The 23,960-nt window shown below is 42.7% G+C and overlaps 1 protein-coding gene across 5 annotated transcripts in view; it reads left to right on the top strand.

Annotated features, from left to right (window-relative positions):
- The window catches only part of LOC129707796 (protein PHTF2-like), an 86,088-nt gene that overhangs the window by 9,303 nt on the left and 52,825 nt on the right, over window positions 1–23,960 (top strand). Inside the window, exons 1-2 of one of the 5 annotated variants that reach the window (XM_055653126.1) lie at window positions 189–209; window positions 18,506–18,584. In XM_055653126.1, the coding sequence (XP_055509101.1) occupies window positions 18,540–18,584 (45 nt within the window). In that variant the 5' untranslated portion in view covers window positions 189–209; window positions 18,506–18,539. The other 4 variants (XM_055653125.1, XM_055653124.1, XM_055653128.1 and 1 more) reach the window with 4 other exon arrangements.

The raw sequence follows: 23,960 nt of genomic DNA, 5'->3' as shown, positions 1-23,960 counted from the left end.
AGTTCGCTGTATATTTGGTGTATTGAGATAGGCTTGCCAGATTCTTGGTGTATTGCGGGAGGGCTGCTATATATTCGGTATATTATGGTAGGATTGCTATGCACAGTATTAGGTGTATTGCGGTAAAGTTGCTGTATATTCATGTATTGCGGTTAAATTGCTGTAAATTTGGATATTGCAGTAGAATTGCTGGACATTTGTTTTTTGCGGTAGGGTCGCAGTATATTTGTATGTTGCTATTGGGTTGCTATATACTTGTGTGCGGCGCTTAGTTTGCTAGTTTTTTGGTGTATTGCGGTCGTACGCCGATATATTCGGTGTATTGCGGTCGGCGGTATGTTGAGATCATAAAGCGGCGAGTCTATTGTGCAAATTACGGGGCCGGCGCCAGGTGGCAAAATATTCGGTGTATTGCGGCAGGCGGTATATTTTGATAATAATGGGGTGAGTATATAGTGCATTTCACGGCGGCGGCGGCGGGGGGACTGTGCCTGGTGGTATTACGGTAGGTTGGAGCTTGTCTGGCGGGTGGACGGGAAAGGCTGTTACTCTGTGAGCTCGACAGCGGCGTCGCGATCACAAACAGACGATTTGAAAAGCAAGGAATCAATTTGAGAAACCGGCGTCGGGAAGAGAGAGGCTGGCGGGGAGAGCTTGTATATAAATGGGAACGATCGCGGAAATGTAATATGTTGGTAAGTGATAACTTTGTGAGGAGCTGAAAATTTCAATTAAAAAAAAAGAAATGCTGTTTTTTCCCCCATAAATAACGTCGTTCAGCAGTGGTGTGGGTTTAGAAATGGATGAAGACTCTGGGATTTGTTAATGGTTTAAATTAATAGGTCTACGTGGTAGCTGGGTATAATGAACCCATTTAAGTAACCGTCATGTTGTGTTCTCTGGAAATAACAGCTCTTTCCACCGAGGTTTTAGCTCCCCCCTGTGATCCTGCAGTCTTATTCATGCGAGGGGCCTATCGATTAAATCTCCAGAGCTGGAGATGTGTTTTGTTGCAAGGAGTGGAGTTCGTTATTTGTTTTAACGATCCTTACTGATGTGATGGATGCCGGCTAATATTAAATTAGCTATTTTTGAAATAAATAAACAATTTACTGTTTCTGTTTTGACTGTGGTGGTGTTTCATTTTGTATTTTGTGGTCCTTGTGGCCAAGGGGATCAGAGGGTATGGAGAGAAGGCAGTTACGGGATACTGAGTTGGATGATCAGCCATAATCATATTGAATGGCGGTGCAGGCTCGAAGGGCCGAATGGCCTACTCCTGCACCTAATTTCTATGTTATTGCCTCCCCGTGGTAATTCAATTATGTGAAGAAAATTGCAAAGGAACTGGAAAGGACGTTACCATTTTTTAGACTAGTGTCGGGGAGATCGGCCAAAAATGTATCCGGATTCTGCTTGAGGCATTTTTTAGATAATTAAAAGTCTGTAAACGTCAGTGAAGAAAGTTTTTTTGTTGTATCAGTGACTTTCTATATTTGCACATGGTTTCCAGCAAGAATGGCATGTCTGCCCTCTTAGTTTCTCACAAAAGTGAACATCAGATCTTTCACTAATTTAACTGGGGGTACGTTTTTTGGCAAGTCTTGTGCCTGCCAAGATTTTGTTCTTCACGTGGGTGACTTTGGATTATCAGTGTGCAGCATCCGCAAGCATTCTCAAAGTCTTGCATTGGTAGGACATGCATGCTACTATGCATAACTACTTCTGCCGACACCTCTTGTTTTCTTTTTGCTTTACTTGTCATTTCGTGTGATCCCAACCATTTTTTTCTAACTTTTCTCTTAAAGGGAATGTTAGCTCCGCACTGGATGATGGGGGTAAACTTGAGGTTAATTTGTTTTTAATATAATTAACAATAATCCAATTTACCACCTGGGGCTCCGGTGATAAATTCATGTGGTTTGCTTTCACGCATAGTTAACAGAAGTTTTCAGTTTCTGAATATTGGCATTGCAAATGATCTTTGGATTATAAACAGGACCAACGTTCTCTATAGCGTTTGCTTTGAAAGCTGCATTTTTCTCTTTCTCCCTTTCATATTTGCCGCCTTCACAAGACTCGTGCTTTGCTTTCATGACCCTTATTCAACGGAATTGTTGCCCACCAGTTTTCTTCATGGTTCCAATATCGGTTGTTAATATAAATGCATATCTTCCAGAATATTGCCTATCCATCCTAGGAAATTGTCCTCTTCTCCATGATATCTGTGATTGTCATCCCTCTTCTCAAAACAAAAAGCAGCATCTTATCTTTTGAATACTTCCACTGATTCTAAATTGGCAGCTTATTTTTCCCATTTTCTATTGCTGAATATTAAGAATTCGAGCATTGTCAAGTTTCTTCGAGAAATTCCATTCACAGTCAAGTTTTTTGGGACAATTTGCTATGGCCGATTCATTATATTTGCAAACATCTTATTTAAATTCTGAGCTGCTGAATACATTAAGCTTAGACTATTTTCTTTAATCCATGTAATATTGCCAAATTCTGACTAAGCCTTAGCTCAAAACATCATATTTGTCTGGGCTTGACTGTTTCAATGCACTCCAGTCTCCATTGGTATCCTCAATAAATTCATTGTTCAGAAATCTACATCCATTTTGTATCCATTAGCAAGTCCCATTAATCCATCACATCCATGTTGGATGACCAGTAATGGCCACTGAGTAAGCAATGCCTCAGTTTTAAAGTTATCATCTTTGTTTTCAAATTCCTCCATGACCTCACTCTGGCTATCTCTAAAGTTTGCTCCATTCGCAAACCCTCCCAAATATTAACAATGGCGTTTTGAACAACTGGATTTTGTGTGCTCTATTGTTACTGCCTATGGCTGCAGCTGCTAAAATTCTAAACTCACGATATTGTTAAGCTGGAATGAGTGCAGAGAAGATTTACGAGGTTGTTTTCAGGACAAGGTCCTGAGCTGTAGAGGGAGGTTGGGCAGGCTAGGACTTTATTCCTTGATGCAGGAGGATGAGGGGTGATCTGAAAGACAAACATAAGATCATGAGGGGAATAGACAGCACAGTCTTTTGTCCAGACTTGGGGAATCGAAAACTAGGGTACATAGATTTCAGCTGAGAGGGGAAAGATTCACATAGAGTATGGTGGGCATATGGAACAAGCTGTCAGAGGTGGTAGTTGAGGCAAGTACTATAACAATGTTTAAAATACATCTAGATTGGTACATGCATAGGAAAGGTTTAGAGGAATATGTGCCAAACGAGGGTAGGTGGGATTAGTGTAGATGTTGGTTGGTTGGCATGTGTTTTTCCAAGAAGATGGGATCTATGAATGATAGTGAAGAAAATGGCAAAGCATAGATATAGCCATGAGTACTTCCCTTTGGGCAACAGAGTTGCATAACCAAAGTCGGGACTGATCGTGTCTCTAGCAGGCCACAGGATAATAGGCTGAATGAAGAGGGGAGCAATTGGCAATTCCCACTGCAACTGCTGCCATTCAATTTCCCTCGGGCAAGTAGGTCCAGGACTTGTGTGGTCACCACAAGTCTGAGAAAAGCATCAAACACTGCCTCATTTACCTCTCCATATGAGTCCAATGGCAGGGTCTGGTCATGTTGGGCATACCCCAATGTAATGTTGGGGAATCTACCTCTAACGGGTAGATATACCAATTATAACAAGCAGAGGATCGAGATGTATGTCTCATTGGGAACAATTCCCCAAACTGGAGAGGAGAAAGAAATAAACATTAAGTAGTTTAAAAATTTAAAAATTAAAAATTAAATTGATTTTTTTTGTTGGCTCATACATACATTTTTGCATGTAAAATGTTGTTTTGCCGCCTAACCAGGTAAATCATCCATAACCAATTGCAATCAAATCTTACATGAGTACTATAGGACATGAAAAAAAGAGAAAGGAAACAGAGTGTGGAACATTGTGTTATAGCTGCAGAAAAAGTGCAGAAGTAAAATGTGTAAGGGCTGCAACAAGGTAGATTTGGAGATCAGGAATACAGTGGGAAAGAAGCTATTCTTGAATCTGGTGGCATGTGCTTTCAAGTTTTTGTATCTTCAGCCCAATGGGAGAGGGGAAAATAAGGAATGATCATGGTGTAAGTGGTCCATGAGTATGTTGGCTATTTTTTGGAATTAATAAGAAACATTACCTTGGAGTATTCCACAATCCACCTATTCCATAATCTGAATGCGGCAGCAGGTGCATAGTACATTTTCCAAAAAAACAGCAGCATGTCTCTTGCAATTTCTTTTAGAGGTGCATTAGAGCAGACTTATAATCTGATGTTTTTTTATCTCCAATCTGGGAAAAAAATAGTTTGCAGATTGGGTTGGGCATCTGATTTTTTTGTTGTCATCTTGCTGTTTGGAATTGTTACTGTAGAACTAAACTAAACAAACTGGTTTCGAGAGATTGGTTATTTGCTGTGCTTTCCACAGTGGAGAACATTTACAGTTCAAGTATTTAGATCAGAGTATTTAGATACAGAACTAGAACTTGTGAAAGTTGTCAAGGAGAATTGAATAGAGATCAGGAGATTAATATCGCTGCATTGCAGCAGTGACTTTTATAGGGAGGAGAGTGATATCCAATTCAATTCAACTTCGCACAATGTCATCGCACAAATACAAGTATGAGTACAACAAAATATATCCAGTGTACATAGAGAAGATGTTGTTTATTTTTTGTGGCGTGAGGATTGCTGGTGGGGCCATCATTATTGCCTCCCTAACTGATCTTAAGAAGGTTGTGATGATAGCCGATTTGAATCACTGGTTTTTCTGGGATAGGTGCTTCTATACAGCTGTTGGGCAGGGAATTTTGGGTCCAGTGTGGATGAAGGCCATATAACCATATAACAATTACAGCACGGAAACAGGCCATCTCGACCCTTCTAGTCCGTGCCGAACACATAATCTCCCCTAGTCCCATATACCTGCGCTCAGACCATAACCCTCCATTCCCTTCCCATCCATATAACTATCCAATTTATTTTTAAATGATAAAAACGAACCTGCCTCCACCACCTTCACTGGAAGCTCATTCCACACAGCTACCATTCTCTGGTTAAAGAAGTTCCCCCTCATGTTACCCCTAAACTTCAGTCCCTTAATTCTCATGTCATGTCCCCTTGTTTGAATCTTCCCTACTCTCAGTGGGAAAAGCTTTTCCACGTCAACTCTGTCTATCCCTCTCATCATTTTAAAAACCTCTATCAAGTCTCCCCTTAACCTTCTGCGCTCCAAAGAATAAAGCCCTAACTTGTTCAACCTTTCTCTGTAACTTAGTTGCTGAAACCCAGGCAACATTCTAGTAAATCTCCTCTGTACTCTCTCTATTTTGTTGACATCCTTCCTATAATTAGGCGACCAAAATTGTACACCATACTCCAGAATTGGCCTCACCAATGCCTTGTACAATTTTAACATTACATCCCAACTTCTATACTCAGTGCTCTGATTTATAAAGGCCAGCACACAAAAGCTTTCTTTACCACCCTATCTACATGAGATTCCACTTTCAGGGAACTGTGCACAGTTATTCCCAGATCCCTCTGTTCACCTACATTCTTCAATTCCCTACCATTTACCATGTACGTCCTATTTTGATTTGTCCTGCCAAGATGTAGAACCTCACACTTATCAGCATTAAACTCCATCTGCCATCTTTCAGCCCACTCTTCCAACTGGCATAAATCTCTCTGTAGACTTTGAAACTCTACTTCATTACCCGCAACCCCACCTATCTTAGTATCATCTGCATACTTACTAATCAAATTTACCACACCATCATCCAGATCATTGATGTACATGACAAACAACAGTGGACCCAACACAGATCCCTGTGGCACCCTACTCGTCACTGGCCTCCAACCTGACAAACAACCATCCACCATTACTCTCTGGCATCTCCCATTCAGCCACTGTTGAATCCATCTTGCTACTCCACCATTAATACCCAACCATTGAACCTTCTTAACCAACCTTCCATGAGGAACCTTGTCAAAGGCCTTACTGAGGTCCATATACACAACATCCACTGCTTTAACCTCATCAATTTCCCGAGTAACATCTTCAAAAAATTCAAGAAGATTAGTTAAACATGGGGGGAGGAGAGCACAACTCTCTTCCCCCCCCCCCCCCTTCTCCTCTCCCCCCCCCCCCTCCTTCTCCTCTCCCCCCCCCCTCCTTCTCCTCCCCCCCTCCCTATCCTCCCTCCCCCCCTCCCCCTCTCCTCCCCTCCCCCTCTCCTCCCCTCCCCCCTCTCCTCTCCCCCTCTCCCTCTCCCCTCTCCCCCTCTCCTCTCATCACCTCTCCTCCTCTCCCCCTCTCCTCTCCTCCCCCCCTCCCTTCTCTCCTCCCTCCCCCTCTCCTCCCCCCTCCTCTCCTCCCCCCCCCTCCCTCTCCTCCCCCTCTCCCTCTCCTCCCCCCTCTCCCTCTCCTCCCCCTCTCCCTCTCCTCCCCCTCTCTCCCTCTCCTCCCCCTCTCCCTCTCCCTCCCCTCCCCCACGCCTCTATCTCTCCCCCCCCCCCTGTCCCTCCTCCGCCACTTCCCCTCTACTCCTCCCCCCCCCCCCCCCCCCCTCCCTCTCCTCCCCCCCTCCCTCTCCTCCCCCCCTCCCTCTCCTCCCCCCCCCCCCCTCCCTGTCTCCCCCCCCGCTCTTCCCCCCCTCCCGCTCCGCCTCCCTCCCTCTCCTCCCCCCTCCCTCTCCTCTCCCTCTCCTCCCCCTCTCCTCGCCCCCCCTCCCTCTCCTCCCCCCCTCCCTCTCCTCCCCCCCTCCCTCTCCTTCCCCCCCTCCCTCTCCTTCCCCCCCTCCCTCTCCTCCCCCCCCCTCCCTCTCCTTCCCCCCCCCCCCCCCCCCCCCCCCCCCCCCCCCCCCCCCCCCCCTCCCTCCCTCCCCCTCCCCTCCCCCCCCCCCCCCCTCCCCTCCCCCACCGCCTCCCCCCCTCCCCCCTCCCTCCCTCCTCCCCTCCTCCCCCCCCTCCCTCTCCCCTCCCCCTCCCTCTCCTCCCCCCCTCCCTCTCCTCTCCCCCCTCCCTCTCCCTCTCTCCCCCTCCTGGTGTGCCCCCTCCTCTCCTCTCCCCCTCCCTCTCCTCCCCCCCTCCCTCTCCTCCCCCCCTCCCTCTCCCTCCCCCCTCCCTCTCCTCCCCCCCCCCCTCATGACTGCTTGGAAGTGATTTATTGAATTATTAAGCATTTCTTTTCTCTCAGATAGTCAGACATGAGAAAAAAAAAGGAAAATAGGTGCAGGAGGAGGCTATTTGGCACTTCAAGCCTGCACCGCCACTTATTGTGATCATGGCTGATCATCCACAATCAGTAACCCGTGCCTGCCTTCTCCCCATATCCCTTGATTCCGCTAGCCCCTAGAGTATCAAACTCTTTTAAATTCATCCTGTGAATTGGCCTCTACTGCCTTCTGTGGCAGAGAATTCCACAAATTGACAACTCTGGGTGAAAAAGTTTTTTCTCATCTCGATTTTAAATGGCCTCCCCTTTATTCTTATTGTTGCCCCTGGTTCTGGACACCCCCAACATTGAGAACATTTTTCCTGCATCTCGCTTGTCCAGTCCTTTTATAATTTTATACATTTCTATAAGATATCCCCTCATCCTTTGAAATTCCAGTGAATACAAGCCCAATTTTTCCAATCTTTCCTCATATGACAGTCCCGCCATCCTGTGAACCTACGCTGCACTGCCTCAATAGCAAGGATGTCCTTCCTTAAATTAGGGGACCAAAACTGCACACAATACTCCAGATGTGGTCTCACCAGGGCCCTGCACAACTGCAGGACCTCTTTGCTCCTATACTCAAACCCTCTCGTTATAAAGGCCAACATTCCATTAGCTTTCTTCATTGCCTGCTGTATCTGCATGTTTATTTTCAGTGACCGGTGTACAAGGACACCCAGGTCTTGTTGCACTTCCCTTTTTCCTAATCTGACACCATTGAGATAAGAATCTGCCACTTTATATTTGCTGCAAAGTGGATATTTATCTACATTATATTGCATCTGCCCCACAACTCAACCTGTCCAAGTCACCCTGCAACCTCCTCGCCCCCTGCAACCTCCTCGCCCCCTGCAACCTCCTCGCCCCCTGCAACCTCCTCGCCCCCTGCAACCTCCCCGGCCCCCTGCAACCTCCCGCCCCCTGCAACCTCCCCGCCCCCTGCAACCTCCCGGCCCCCTGCAACCTCCCCGCCCCCTGCAACCTCCCCGCCCCCTGCAACTCCTCGCCCCCTGCAACCTCCTCGCCCCCTGCAACCTCCTCGGTTGGGGGAGATCCCTGCCCTCATCTCCTGTTACTGGAAAAATATTACCAATGTTATCTCTAGAAAACCCTTCAGATTCAATGGAATTATAAGTAAATCATTGCTGTTATCCTCCCCTAGCCCAACATTGCCAACAGTGAGACTCTGATCACTCTCAGCCAGCCACATTGTATGCTCAACAGAACATTCCATATACACATTTTCTATTTGTTATAATGGGAAGATGGAGAAAAATGATTTGCTCAAAGCTTCCTTTATGAGTAACATTCCCACAAACTCCTAGCAACCTTCAGTCCACAATGGATCACACTGGAGAACATTCAGGATAGTTTTGCCATCATTGGGGCTGTCCATGAGGAGCACATAGTATATCTGCATAAGAAGCAGCTGAAGAACATTGCCTAACAAACTATGTACCCAGCTGCCCCATTAGCCACCACCTGTCTCATTAGTGAAAATCTGTGGTTCCCACATGTGGTTGATGAGGTAACCTGGACCCCACAAAGTGGAGCGTAAGCAAGTCTTACTCAGTCCTGTGGGACAGCCAAAGAAAGTCTGCTCCATTTGAAATTATATTCCCACAAGAATCATTTTTGCAAATGTGAAAGAAAACATTTCTTCTAGATAACTGCTTATAGAATGCGTTTTGATGTTTTATAAACAAGGTTTGTTCCAGTCCATTCCAAATTTTAAAAAAAATGTTGATCAGCATTAGAATATTGGTGTGATGTTAACTCCATGGTTGTAGTTTAAAAGCTAAATATTAGGTTGGCTTTTGAAATGGACCACAGATTTTTTTTTTTTAATATCCAGTTCTAACAACAGTGATTTAATAACTCAAGTGTGAATTGTTTCATCCAAAGGGAATTGGATTGTCACTTGTGTAGTAATAATCTTCTTAGAAATGCTGTGTCACTCATGTTCATTTTTTCCCCCCTGTGGGGATATTATTGTTTTCAACATTTCACTTACAGACTAGCTTGTTATGTAGAACAATGATAGTTTTTTTGCAGATGATCATAGTGACGGTTCTTGCAACAAAACACATCTTAATTTAAATTAAATGTGTTTATTTCTGGACCAGAATCATTGTTTCATGCCAATAGTTTCAATTATTTTGCTAGAAAGTATGTTATGGAAAAATCTTTTGAATGCATTTATCACCAAACACGTTTGATATGTATTTAATACTTTTAGTAGCTTTCTCTTCCTAGTACAATGTCTTCATCAAAACAGGAAATGCCGGAAAGAACCAACAAGTCAGATGTCACAAAAAAAGAATGTATTGATATGTTAGGTTGAAGACCCTTCATCTGAATTGGGAGAGAGGAAATTAGTCTAGGTAGCAGAGAAGGTGAGGAGGGCATTAAGTTTGAAAGAATGTGGCCATTAAGGGACAGTTAAAGTTATTTGTGTAATATGTTGTAAATGTTTTAATCTGCCCCACTGTGGCACTATACAGTGCCCTCCATAATGTTTGGGACAAAGGGACATCAAAGACCCTGTGTTTAAGAAGGAACTGCAGATGCTGGAGAATCGAAGGTTACACAAAAAAGCTGGAGAAACTCAGCGGGTGCAGCAGCATCTATGGAGCGAAGGAAATAGACAACGTTTCGGGCCGAAACTCTTCTTCAGACCCTGTACTCTGTACTCCACAATTTGAGATTTGTAATAGAAAAAAATCACATGTGGTTAAAGTGCACATTGTCAGATTTTATTAAAGGGTATTTTTATACATTTTGGTTTCACCATGTAGAAATTACAGCTGTGTTTATACATAGTCCCCCCATTTCAGGGCACCATAATGTTTGGGCCACATGGCTTCAGAGGTGTTTGTAATTGCTCTGGTGCGTTTAATTGCCTCCTTCGTGCTGGTATAAGAGCTCTCAGCACCTAGTCTTTCCTCTCGTCTTTCCATCACCTTTGGAAACATTTATTGCTGTTTGTCAACATTTATAACCAAAGTTGTGCCATTGAATGTCAAAGAAATCATATTGAGACTGACTTACTCACTGCCTATTATCCTCCTGGCATGTAGGGCAGCAACAAAGGCTTCCACTCCTTGTTGATTCCTTCAGTTGTTGTTTCCGTAACATATTTGTTTTACGAGACTGGGTTGTTAGCCCTGTGCTCAACCTCCAACCTGGAGGACCAGTGGGTCGCTCTTCGTCTCGCCTCTACCCTTCGAACTGTCCAGCATGGGAGACCCTAACAAGAGACGAATCTCCCGCTGGCATAGCTCTAGGGATTACTGAGACACACAAGCTGCAATGAGACTGAGAAACAAGAATAAAACTGCTAGAGACATCAGCCAAACCTTAGGCTCACCAAAATCAACTCCTTGGAACATCATTAAGAAGAAAGAGAGCACTGGTGAGCTTACCACGGTTCTGGAAAAAGGTCTTGTGGACAGATGAGACGAAGATTAACTTGTATGTTGACATATAAAGTGATAGCAAGAACAAAGTATGGAGGAGGGAACAAACTGCCCAAGATCCAAAGCATACCACCTCATCTGTGGGGGTGTTATGGCCTGGGCATGTACGGCTGCTGAAGGTACTGGTTCACTTATCTTCGTTGATGATACAACTGCTGATGGTAGTAGCATAATGAATTCTGAAGTGTATAGAGTTCAAATAAATGCCCAAAACTCATTAGCTGGTGGTTCATTCTAAAGACAATGATCCCAAGCATACTGCTGAAGCAACAAAGGAGTTTTTCAAAGCTTAAAAATTGTAAATTCTTGAGTGGCCAAGTCAATCATCATCCAATTGAGCATGCCTTTTATATGCTGAAAATAAAACTGAAGGGAACTACCCCCCAAAACAAACATAAGATACAGATGACTGCAATAAAGGCCTGGCAGAGCATCACCAGATAAGACGACTAGCAGCTGGTGATGTCCATGAATCGCAGACTTCAAACAGTCATTGTATGCAAAGGCTATGCAACAAAATACAAAACATGACTACTTTCATTAACATGACATTGCTGTGTCCCAAACATGATGGTATCCTGAAATGGAGGGGGAGTGGGGTGGGGGACTATGTATAAACAGTGCTGTAATTTCTACATGGTGAAACCAAAATGTATAAAAATGGCCTTTATTAAAATCTGACAATGTGCACTTTAACTGCATGTGATTTTTTTTTCAATTACAAATCTCAAATTATGGAGTACAGAGGCAAATAATAAATGATAGGTCTGTCATAAACATGGAGGGCACTGTATATGAAAGAAAAAATAGAGGGTTGACAGACAAAAATGGCCAGTCCTGGTACAAACAGAAAGAAAGAGTGAATTATTTAAAGTTTGAAAAATTGATATTGAGTTCTACAGGCTGTTAAGTGCCCAGATTGATGGTGATTTTTTGGGCCAATCTGAAGAAGGGTCCTGATCTGAAATATCACATATTCATGTTCTCCAGGGATGCTGTCTAACTGCTGAGTTACTCAAGCACTTTTTGTCTTTTTTTGTAAACCAGCATCTGCAGTTCATTGTTTCTTCAATGTTCTTTTGCTGCCTTTTCCCTTTGCAGTTGTCAGTAGTTTCACAAGTACTGCCAGCCAGACAACAATTGCATGTAAGAGCTTAAAATCTTAAAATGTGCTGCTTGTTTTGTTTTAATTAACTATTTTTGGGAGGTAGGATCGTTCTAGTTTGTCCATAATCCCTGAGGATTATATCTTTTAGGATTATTGTGGGAATACAAAGCTTTTCTGTCAACAATAATAATTCATCGTTATATTAATTTATTTCAAAAATATATTCAATAGATTATAACCCATTAATCCTTGCATTAAAAAAAAATTGGCACAGACTATAGTTAGTAGGATTACTTTGCAAGAACATTGTTAACGACTATTCTAAAAATAGAAAGTATAATCTCCATAAGTTTTTTTTCTTCTGCATCTTAAGATGGTGCTACAGGATATATCAACATTCTCACTCATGTGTACAGGATTCTGAATGTTTGGGATGTGTTAAAATGTGTTTATTGAATATTGAAACAATTCACCAAGGCCATGCTTTGAGGACGTATGCATGCCGTTTTTTTTTTTAAATAATCCATTTTCAGTTTTTTTGTTATTGGTTGGCTGCAAAACGCAATTTGGCAATCTTTCTGGTAATGGAATAATCTATGTTTGTGCTGTGGAATTGCATGACTAACACTAAAGCAATGCATTTTACTTGGCTAGCTCTTTAAAGTAACTAATCGCTTCGAGATTCATATTTTATAGCCAGTCTTTTTGCTTATGTGTGTCTCAGATTGTATAATGTCAAGTTTAATTAGTTGATATAAATACAAGACAGTTTCTTCATTCTTTTGGGACTCCTTTCCTTCCTCTTTGCCTCTTGATTTTCTGCTGCACTTATTTTTGGTAATGTCCTGATTATATTTTCAGACATGTTTATGCTTTTTTTCTCATTTGGGCAGTGTTGCAGGCATTTATGATGCATGCTGGCTCTTGTGTTGTTTTCTTTTCTCGTGCATTCTGTGTGTTTTTCCCTGAGCTTATTTTGCAAGTACACCTGTTTTTTAGCGTGAACATTTGCATTGTATGCTCGTTTTAAATTTACTGTCAGCAAAAAATGGGCCAAAGATTTCATCATCAGCTGGTAGATAATGTGTTAGTAAGCTATCTACCCGTGCCACATTGCATAATGCTGTTGCTGACCAGTTTTTACTTTTTCAACAAACTGAACACTCAATGTAATACAATTTTTGTGTGTGTCGGATCGTGTTAATGTGCGGGGATTGCTGTACGTCATGGGCCGAAGAGCCTGTTTCCACGCTGCATCTAAAAACTAAACGTTAGTTACTTAAGTTACCAACTTCAAAGAGTCATACGGCACAGAAACAAGCCCTTCGACCACACTTGACCATGCCGACAAAGGTGCTCCATTTACATTAGTCCCACATGTCTGTGTTAGGCATATATCTTTCTAAACCTTTCCTATCCATCTCCCTGTCCAAATGTCTTTTAAATGTTATTGTTTCTGCCTCAACAACATCCTCTAACAGCTCATTCTATGTACCCACCATCCTCTGTGTGGAAAAACTTGCCCTTCAGATTCCTATTGAATCTTTCCCCTTCACTTTAACCCTATGTCCTTTGGGTCTTTAATTCCCCTAGAAATACAGTCCTATCGTGCCTAATATTCAAATAACTCAGACCCTTAAGTCTTGGCAACATGCTCGTAAATCTTTTCTGCACTCTTTCCAGCTTAACAACATCTTTCCTTTGGCAGGAAGATCAAAATTGAACACCATACTTCATGGTCTCACCAGCGCCTTGTACAACTGTAACATAACATCCCAACTTCTATACTCAATACCCAGACTGATGAAGGCCAATGTGCCGAAAGCCATCCTGACCAGCTTATTTACCTGTGATGCCATTTTCAAGGCACTGTGTACATGCACTCCTCGTTCTATCAGCTCTACAACTCGCCCCATTAGTCCTTCCATTTGTTTTGTCTCCATTACTACGTATCATTTTCCAGTGGTCCAATGTTCATTATTTTATATATTTAAAAAATGTTTGGTATCCTTTTTTATATAAATGGCTAGCTTACCTTCATATTCAACCTTTTCTCCCCTTTTTCCTTTTTTAGTTGCCTTCTGTTCATTTTTAAAAGCTTCCCAGTCTTCTTGCTTTCTGGTAATCGTTGCCATATTATATGCCTTCTCTTTTGCTTTTATGCTTGTCTTTGACAGCCACGGTAACCTCATTCCCTTTGTACTATGTTTTTTCCTCTTTGGGATGAAATGATCCTGCATCTTCTAAATGAATCCCAGAAACTGCTCCACTGTCCCCTTCCAGCTTCTCCCTCATGCCTCTGTAGTTATCACTACTCAACAGTACAGGTGCACAACCTTTTATCCGAAGATCCAAATAACGAAAACCTCCGAATAGCGGACATTTATTCAGTCCTTGAAGAAAGGTCCTTGAAAACGTTCACCGAGGGCGGCCCGCAGAGGTGACAGCGGAACCTCCGGTCGGTCCTCGAAGAAAGGGGAACTAAATCCCCATTCATAAAAGAGAAGGTGAGGGTATATTGTGCGGGAGGGTTAATAATTGACAATCTGCTGCTGCCTGCCCACTGAGTTAAAAAGTTCCCACGGTAGACTCACGATACACAGTGTATCGTGAGTCTTGCGTGGGAACTTTTTTAACTCAGCCTGCAGGCAGCAGCAAATTGTCGCTCCCTTCAGTTTCACCCCACCTACACCCCTCTGCTTCCCGGCCATGTGTGTGACCCCTTCCCTCCCCTCTCCAGCACCCCGCGCATTGCACCGGCGCGGGGGCTTTGCACTGTCTTCACGTTGGAGCCAGTGCCAGTCACCGGAGACGTCAGGACCAACGGGACACCGACCCCCAGGCCCACTGCAAGCATGGAGAACCCAGAGACCCACAGCCAGCAGCAGCCCAGCCCCGTTCCAATTCCAGAGGAACACGCTCTCCGCTGTCCCCGTAGGGACAGAAGCTGATGGCTCGGGCTGTGACATCTCCGGCCACCTCCCTGTACAGGAGCTGAGACTGGGAACTGTGGGGTTGTTTGCAGTTGCAGAGGGAGGGGGCAAGGGCGGTACAGTTCCCAGTCTCAGCTCCATTCCAGGGGGGTGACCGGAGACGTCAGGACCAACGGGACACCGACTGCAAGCACGGAGATCCCAGAGACTCACAGCCAGCAGCAACTCTAGCCCAGCCCCGCTCCAACTCCAGAGGAACCCGAGTTGCGGATGAGGGGGCGCAGCTCGGGCTGTGGGCGAACTGCCACTTGTCGCTGTAGTGGCGCATCGGGGAGCGGGTTCCTGTTGGTCCTGACGTCTCCGGCCACCCCCCTGGACAGGAGCTGAGAGACGTCAGGACCATCAAAAGCCGCTCCCCGATGCGCCACTACAGCGACAAGTGGCAGTTCGCCCACAGCCCGAGCTGCGCCCCCTCATCGGGACAACGACCCCCAGGCCCACTGCAAGCACGGAGATCTCAGAGACTCACAGCCAGCAACAACTCTAGCCCAGCCCCGCTCCAACTCCAGAGGAACCCGGGGTTGCGGATGAGGGGGCCAGCTCGGGCTGTGGGGCGAACTGCCACGTCGCCGTAGCGGCCCATCGGGGAGCGGCTTCCTCTGGAGTTGGAGGGACAGGGAGACACAGCGGCTTTTGAGAATGGTGGGCAATCACTTCCAAAGTTCTGCCCACACAGTCAGTACACCTCTCCTACACTTGTCTCCCGCACTAAGATCATCTCGCAGAGAATGATCCCAGCCTAACCCTCCCTATTCTCTCCTATTCTGCAAGAAAAAACTACATTGAAGACTCAAACTCGCGATCGAGTAAATGCCGGGATCGAGGCGCAAACTCGCGACCTTGCGGATACGAGCCGAGCACTCTACCACTGAGCCAGCCGTTAAAATCTACGCTAAAAATCTTCCATTCCGAAAGCCGAAAAATTCTGAATACCAAAAAGTGTCTGGTCCCAAGGCTTTCGGATAAAAGGTTGTGCACCTGTAATACCGATTGGGGATGGCACAGTGGCACAGAAGTAGAGTTGCTGCCTTACAGTACTGGAGATCTGGATTTGACCCTAACTGTGGGTGCTCTCTGTACGGAGTTTTACATTCCCGCTGTGACCACATGGGTTTTCTTTGTGTTCTCCAGTTTCCCCTTGCAATCCAGGGAAGTGCAGATTTGTAGGTTAATTGGCTTCTGTAAATTGACTTTGTGTGTTGAATAGAACTAGTGTATGGGTGACCGCTGATCGGCATGGACTCTTGAGGCCAAATAGCCTGTTTCCACACTGTATTCTAAACTAACAATCCAATTTCAGCTTCTCCTTCTCAATCTGCAAGTTGAAAAATAACATAAAAATAACCTAGTCACTACCCACTAGGGTTTTTTTCACCATAATCTCCGTAATCAAATCTGGTTCATTACACAACACCAAATCCAGATTGCCTTATCTCTCGTGGGCTTGACCATAAGCTGGTCTAAAAAGACATCTCGTAGGCATTCTACATTTTCCTTCTCTTGGGATCCAATAGCAACTGGATTTTCACATTCTACTTGCATATTGGAATCCCCCATGTCCACTGTAACATTGCCTTTCTTACGTCTTCTATCTTGTGATGTGATTTGTATCCTACATCCTGTCTACTATTCGGAGGCCTGCATATAACATCTTTTTACCCTTGCATTTTCTTAACTCTACCCTCAAGGATTCTACATTTCTGATCATTTCTTGCTAGGGATTAGATTTAATTCTTTACTAACAGAGCTACTGCACCCTATCTGCCCACCCACATATCGTTTTGACAGGATCAGTATTCTAGTATGTTCAGCTCTGATCCTTTCAGCCATGACTCCATGATGCCCACAATGCCGTATCTGCCAATTTTTAACTACACTATAAGTTCATCCACCTTGTTTTATATGTTCCATGCACTCAATTATAACACCTTTAGTTTTGTATTCACAAATTGGTCCTTCTCAAATTGGGCCCCTATTGCCTGATGTTAGATTCTTCTTCCTTTCTAAACCTTCTGCCACATTTCACATTTCTCGCAGACTTTAGTTCCGCATTTATTAATCTATTAATGGTCTCTTCCTTTCTCCCCCAAAATAAAAGCACTCACCATTTAATCTGTCTGTAACTTTTTTTTAATTTAAGAGTTTTATTAAACCACTTGTAATCCTTTCCTTTTCAAGAGGAGAGAGCCAGCATGTTCATTCTTTTTTGATTGTTGTTACAAAACCTTTAGTGATTACGCCTTCAGCGATTGTGGCATTAAGGATTGGATTTTTAATGCCTGTCACCTTTTTTCTCCATGAAGGCATGCCTTAAAATCTAGCTCCTTCACAAAATACTTGACCTTTGGTTCTAGACATTTCATCAGGGAAAACGTCAAGCCTTGCATCTACCCTGTCAAGTCTTGTACAAATTGTTTTACACTACCATGAATTCACCTTTTATTCTTCTTAATCCAAATGGGTAATCTGTTTACGATCCCAAGAATCAATCGGTGACTCTCTGCTATACTCCCTATCGCAAATGTAGGTGCAATTGCAAGGCCTAAATGATTTAAACTTTCAAATGTTCTCTGTAATTTAAAATTATTATAGCTTGAACATTCAAACATTTAAAAACCTAGACGTGAAGGAGATTATTATATGACGTTCATGTAAGTGATATGATGGAGCTAAATCAACACCTGGCTCTAATACATTGAAAGTTTCTAAATCTAGTTCCTTTAGATGTGCAACATTTTTCCTGGAACATTTTCATGTCATAATCGGAGAGATGAGGAAACTGTTAGGTATTTTAATGGTATTTTTAAGAATTGGAAATTTGGAAAATTTCAGTGCCAGTGTCCAACACTGAAAAGGAGTGTTTTATGGAGTTTAAAAGCTTTTCGGGTCAAATGTTTTTATTACTTTTAAAGTGAGTTTTCAAACTGTTGCCGTGAAAGTGAATCCCAACTGTATATATGAGGTGTTCAAGAAGGAACTGCAGATGCTGCAAAATCGAAGGTACACAAAAATGCTGGAGAAACTCAGCGGGTGCAGCAGCATCTATAGATGCTGCTGCACCCGCTGAGTTTCTCCAGCATTTTTGTGTACTTGTATATATGAGGTCTTGGGTGGATCTTTAGTGGCTGGACTTTTCCATTATTTATATTTTAGGCTGGAAAGTTGTATTTTTTTTATATTTTTGTCTGTAATGTTTTTGTGCTGAGAAAATGTTGCATTTATGGAAGCCCTTTCCTACTCGATCAATGGTTCAATGGTACTTTATTGTCAAATGTATCTAGGTACTGTGAAATTATTTTACCATGGGTTTGTTATGATTTTCGGGATAATCCCAAAGGAAGGTTTAAAACCATTGTTTTGAGCGGTGGAACATTTTTACACAATAAGGGATATACAAATATAATGTTCTCAGTCAGCCAAAAGGTCTTTAAATTCTGCCTCAATGTGGTTGAGTCATTTCAGAGAAGAGATGGGTGGAATTTCTGAAGCGTGTAAAATAAATCTGTAGTTGGAATAGTTTCAGTACAACAATTTTGGTTGTTATAGCGACCAGCCAAGATAATAACACCGTCTTAAATTAGTGATGAGGTTGGATGTAATGCGAGCACAACGCCTCTGCGTTTCATTTTGCAACTATTTAAGTAACTTACCAGTGGCATTGATGTATTGTTCTCTCCCTTTCCAGCCTAAAATACCCACTTTGTGACAGAGGGGGATAAATGGCGTCTAAAGTGACAGATGCTATAGTGTGGTATCAAAAAAAGGTGAGTTTCATGAGTTAACTTAACGTTTGACCTCTGTGAGACATTAATTGTATCACTAAGTAGAAAGGGGTGATACAAGGATAAGGCTGTGTTTCACATTATTTTTATTTGTTGTATGAAATCTAATTGTTTAATATAACTGATTGAAATTTTAAAGATTTTCATGTCTCAATTACACTTATGCACGCAAAGGTATATGGGGGGGGGGGGGAGACATTCTTTATTTTAACATTTTGGCGTTTCTTTTCTTTTGACTGTTTTGATTTTTTGTAACCACCCCATAGCACTTCTGCTTGATTAATTTATTAATTAGCATTTTTTAATCTCAACTCTCCAGTTCCTAGATTGATAACTTTCATGAACTTTCAATGCCACTTAACCAAACTAAATTTTAAATGCCTACACGTACAATAGATTGAAATCATAGACCCTAAATCAGGGGTCCGCAACCTACGGCCTCCAGGCCGAATGCGGCCTGTAACCCAAAATCATCCGGACCGCAGGCGGATTTTTTCCCCCGTAATCATCCGGCCCGCCGGGCGCCCTGAGATTTGTTGCCTGCCATCCGGGAGGGATCTGTATGTACACGTGATAGATGTGGCCCGCAAACCACTCACTGACATGTGTTCTGGCCCCAATGCAGAACAAGGTTGCCGACCCCTGCCCTAAATTAATGCATGTGTAGTACTAAGTGTGATTTCATTTTTTAAAGCACACCTTTGAGTACTGGGATGTTTTACCATATTGAAGAAATGATCAAATTGCATTTTTTATTGTTGTACTAACCAGGATGAATATCAGGATACACTTGGAGCATGTTTACTTGTAATGATGGCATCAATTAAATTTATTGCATTAGAACTTGATTGGAGGCGTTTGTTCACTATTTTGGTTAGAAATATATGTTTTCCCAAGTATATCTTGTAATACTGAAATATTGGAATATTGGATATCTAGCTTCAAATATAAGTCAACAGTTCTATTATAACCAACAATTGTCAGTACTTTTGAGGCAACCAGTTTTCAAAGTGATATTGTTTTATGAACTAAAACAGTGAGCCAAATCTGATGGCTTTGTATTACTTAAAGTAATTACTTTGGAAAAATAGGAAATATTTACAGCTTGCATCAACTTGCAGGAAACTCTGTCCCACCTTATTCAAATGATTATTCATGTCTCAACTTTTACTGTACATTGCAGCTGGTAATCCAACTGCACATAACAGCAGGTAATCCAACTGTACAACATGTTATGGTGATGCCCAATCCAGTCATTTTCCAGTCCAGTCACTGGCTAACATAGGTGTGGGCACGTTGCCAGTTTTCTGAACTCAGAGAGGCAGTCCAATTATGGTGTCCGCAAATGCTGTTTCAGCTAACCTGGCATTGATCAGAGAATTTTAACTGAGTTTTGTTTTTTGTGATTGACTTGGTAGTACATCACATAGTAAATCAGTCATTCAAAGTAAAATAAATCATTTGGGGCTACTAACTGACCAAATAATCGCTGCAAGTTACCCTACATTTTAATAATGGATCATCTGCAATAGGCGTTTTTATTCCCTCAGGCCTAAACAAATACCTTATCTTGAAACTTTCGTCAAACAATATTGAAATGCAATGTTAGCAAATGTGGCAATGTGGATTCACAATATTCTTCTGTGATGACAACATTATATTTCTCTCACCTGTCCGTGCTTAGAAAATGGTTTAGTCATTAGAATATTTAAGTGTGTAGTATATCTTGCGCTCGAGTTACACAAATTGTTCACTATTAATCGGCTCAATAAATAAAGAATATATGATGTATTCCACTCTTGAAGTAGATTATTGACATGTGCCAACTTTTCAGCTAACATGTGGTTCCAGAGAACAACTTTTTGATAATACCCACACATTCATTGAGTACAAAATTATTGGCTTGAATGTGTATTCTGCTAACCTGCCATACAGGATGTGGATGCACTTATCTCTTTTAACTTTAAAAGTCCTATGCATGTGAAAGTACGGGATCATAAAACATTCATGGCACAGAAGGAGGTCATTTGTAGCATTGGATCTGCTGGTTGAGAAAGAGTATTCATAACAATCCAAGTTCTCAATCAGTAGGCCTTGTAAGTTTCTGCCCATCAGGTGACCATCCACATGTTTATTGTAATTAGGGTTTCTTACTCTGCTTGTTACTTCCAGAACTGCCATTCTGAATTCTAAAGGTGGTTCCTTAAAGTTGCCTCTAATTCTTAGTGTTCTTAAAATTATGCCCTTGTTTTTGAGCTCTGGTAAAGGCAATGATTTTTCCTGTTCACTTTTCCTGTTTTTCTTTTCTCCATAAGTTCCAATAAATCTCTCCTTCTCCAATAAATCACCTCTTGTCACTTTCTCTGATAGAAAACAAAATCAGCCGAGACTATCCCAACTATGACAAGTGTTTAAGCTCTGGCTGTACCCTTGTCCTTTCTTCTTTCATTCTTTCTGAGAGTTGCATGTGTAACACTGAGGTATTAAAGACACATCTGCCAATTCTTATATTGCGTAATAATATTATGTGGTTCTGGTAGCCCCACAGAACTGGTAGCTACCATAGTTACGCAGACGACACACAAATCTACATAACAATATCACCAGGAGACTATAGTCCAATACAAGCACTGAGTAGATGCATTGAGCAAATCAACGATTGGATGAACCAGAATTTTCTCCAATTAAACAAAGAAAAAACTGAAATAATTGTTTTTGGAGCCAAGGAAAAACGATTAAAAGTTAGCACCCAGCTTCAAATGGTAATGCTAAAAACAACAAACCAAGCCAGAAACTTAGTCATGGACTCAGACCTGAACTTCAACAGCCACATAAAAACAGTCACAAAGTCAGCCTACTATCACCTAAAGAATATATCAAGGATTAAAGGAATTAAATGAATGACAATAAAGGATCTATCTAAAGGACTTGTGTCTCAGCAGGATTTGGAAAAACTTGTCCATGCATTTATCTTCAGCAGGCTCTGAGCGACCTAATAGTGTCTTTACAGGTCTCCCTAAAAAGGCGATCAGACAGCTGCAGTTAATTCAGAACGCTGCTGCTCGAGTCCTCACTAAGACCAAAAAAGTAGATCACATTACTCCAGTTCTGAGGTCTTTACACTGGCTTCCTGTCCGTCAAAGAATTGATTTCAAAATACTACTACTGTTGGTTTACAAAGAACTGAATGGTTTAGGGCCAAAATACATTTCTGATCTGCTTAGCTACGAACCACCCAAACCTCTCAGATCGTCTGGGACAGGTCTGCTCTGTGTCCTCAGAGTCAGAACTAAACATGGAGAGGCAGCATTTAGTTTTTATGCACCACATATCTGGGACAAACTCCCAAAAAACTGCAGGTCTGCTGCAACTCTCAGCTCTTTTAAATCTAGACTGAAGACTTTTCAGTTTGCCGCTGCATTTCAGTAAGCAATACAATGAATTATTTACCTATACTGCACTGTAACTTCTATTCCTGGTTTTATTCTATTTTAAATATTTTATTTGATTGCTTTTAATTTTGTAATTATTTTATCCGAATAATCGTTTTACATCTAAATGTCATTTTATATGTGTTTCTTTCCAATGCTTTTAATGTTTTATGTAAAGCACTTTGAATGACCTTGTTGTTGAAAGGTGCTATACAAATAAACTTGCCTTGCCTTGCCACTGCACATTGCTCTGCTCTCCTGCTTTTGCATACAGCTTATAAAATGGTGACTAAAAGTTATATGCAGGCCTGTTCCTGCCACAAACATTTTGGGAATAAATATTACATTTGTTAAAATGCACATATGAAACAACCGTCTCAAATGTTAGTTTTAATATTTTTAAGTTGATAATCCATATTAACAAATTTTAAGTTGTGAAATATTGTTGAATGACGCTTGGTGGTTAATCCAATGGAAAGTGGGATTTGTCTAGATAGGCTACATTAAATGTGTGAAAAAACATTCTTATGCGGTTTAGGTGTATGTTTGTTATTGACATATGTACTGTGATGCACTGAAAATCTTTGTTTTGAATGATATCCAAACAGATTAGATAATACTATACCTAAATACAGTCAAGTCAAACTTACTATGCCGGAGATTGTTTTCCGGATCGTATCTCCGATCGCTCTGCGGCCTAACATTGTGGAACTGGAGGCCTCCTCGGACTGACTTTGAGCCTCACTGCTAACATCGGTGCTGATGCCTTGACTGGGATCGCTCCAACCGCGGCCTACGGACTTTACCATTGAGTGTTCGCAGTCTCGCGTAGAGACCGTAGATCATGTTGAGAGCTCAAACGATGCAGAAGGTTTGACCAGCCCCGACCCGGGGTCCAATCGCTCGGCGCGGGGAGCTGACATCCCCCCCCCCCCCCCCCCCCCCCCCCCCGTGTGTGGGTGCTTGGTCGTCCCGACGCAGAGGGCCCAAACGCCACCGGCTACGAGAGTCAAAAACGTCCCATCAAAGGAAGGCTCGAGGCCCCCAACCATGGGAGAACAAAGAAGGGAAGAGTGAACTTTTTTTCGCCTTCCATCACAGTGAGGAATGTGGAGGAGTCACCGTGGTGGATGTTTATGTTAAAATGTATTTTGTGTGTTCCGTTGTTTGTATGATTACTTGGCAAATGAAACTCCACGTATGTTGCAAATAAAGTATTATTGTATTGTAAGTACAATAGAGCAAATAGGGAACATACAGAGCGGAGAATATACCTCAGCATTGCAGCACATCAGTTTCATAGACAAAGTCCAATGTCCACAAAGGTAGAGGAGAATTGGGCAGTGCCCTAGCTTTTGGAAGGACTTGTCAGAAACCTGATAGTGGAAGGGAAGAAGCTGTTCCTGAGTCTGATGGTGCGTGTGCTTTCAAGCTTCTGTACCTTTTTCCAGACGGGAGCCAGGAAAAGAAGGAATGACTGGGGCAGGACTAGTCTTTGACTATGTTGGCTGCTTTTCTGAGGCAGTGTGAAGTGCAGATGGGGTCAATGGTGGGAAGTCTGGTTTGTGATGGACTGCGCTACGTCTGCAATTTCTTGTGGTTTGGGCAGAGCTGTTTCCAAATCGGGTTGTGATGCAGCCTGAGAGTATACTTTTCTGTGTAAATCTGTGGAGTTTGTTAAATTTATTGGACATACAAAATCTCTTCCGTCTCCTCGGGAAGTACAGGCATTGGTGTGCATCTTGGCTGTTGCATCAATGTGGTTGGTCCAAGACTGATCACTGGTAATATTAATGCCAAATAACTTAATGGGCCTGTCCCACTGAGGCAATTTTTTTTGGGTGACTACAGGAGACTGCCACAAAATTTTCATCACGTTGAAAAAATGTTGGCGACCGTGGTGGCAATTTTTGTTGTCTTAGGTTGA

Source organism: Leucoraja erinacea, chromosome 22 (assembly GCF_028641065.1).
Source record: "Leucoraja erinacea ecotype New England chromosome 22, Leri_hhj_1, whole genome shotgun sequence".
In the NCBI taxonomy this organism is placed as follows: domain Eukaryota; kingdom Metazoa; phylum Chordata; class Chondrichthyes; order Rajiformes; family Rajidae; genus Leucoraja; species Leucoraja erinaceus.
The sequence above is the reverse complement of the archived record's forward strand: the minus strand, read 5'-3'. Positions and strand labels throughout refer to the sequence as shown.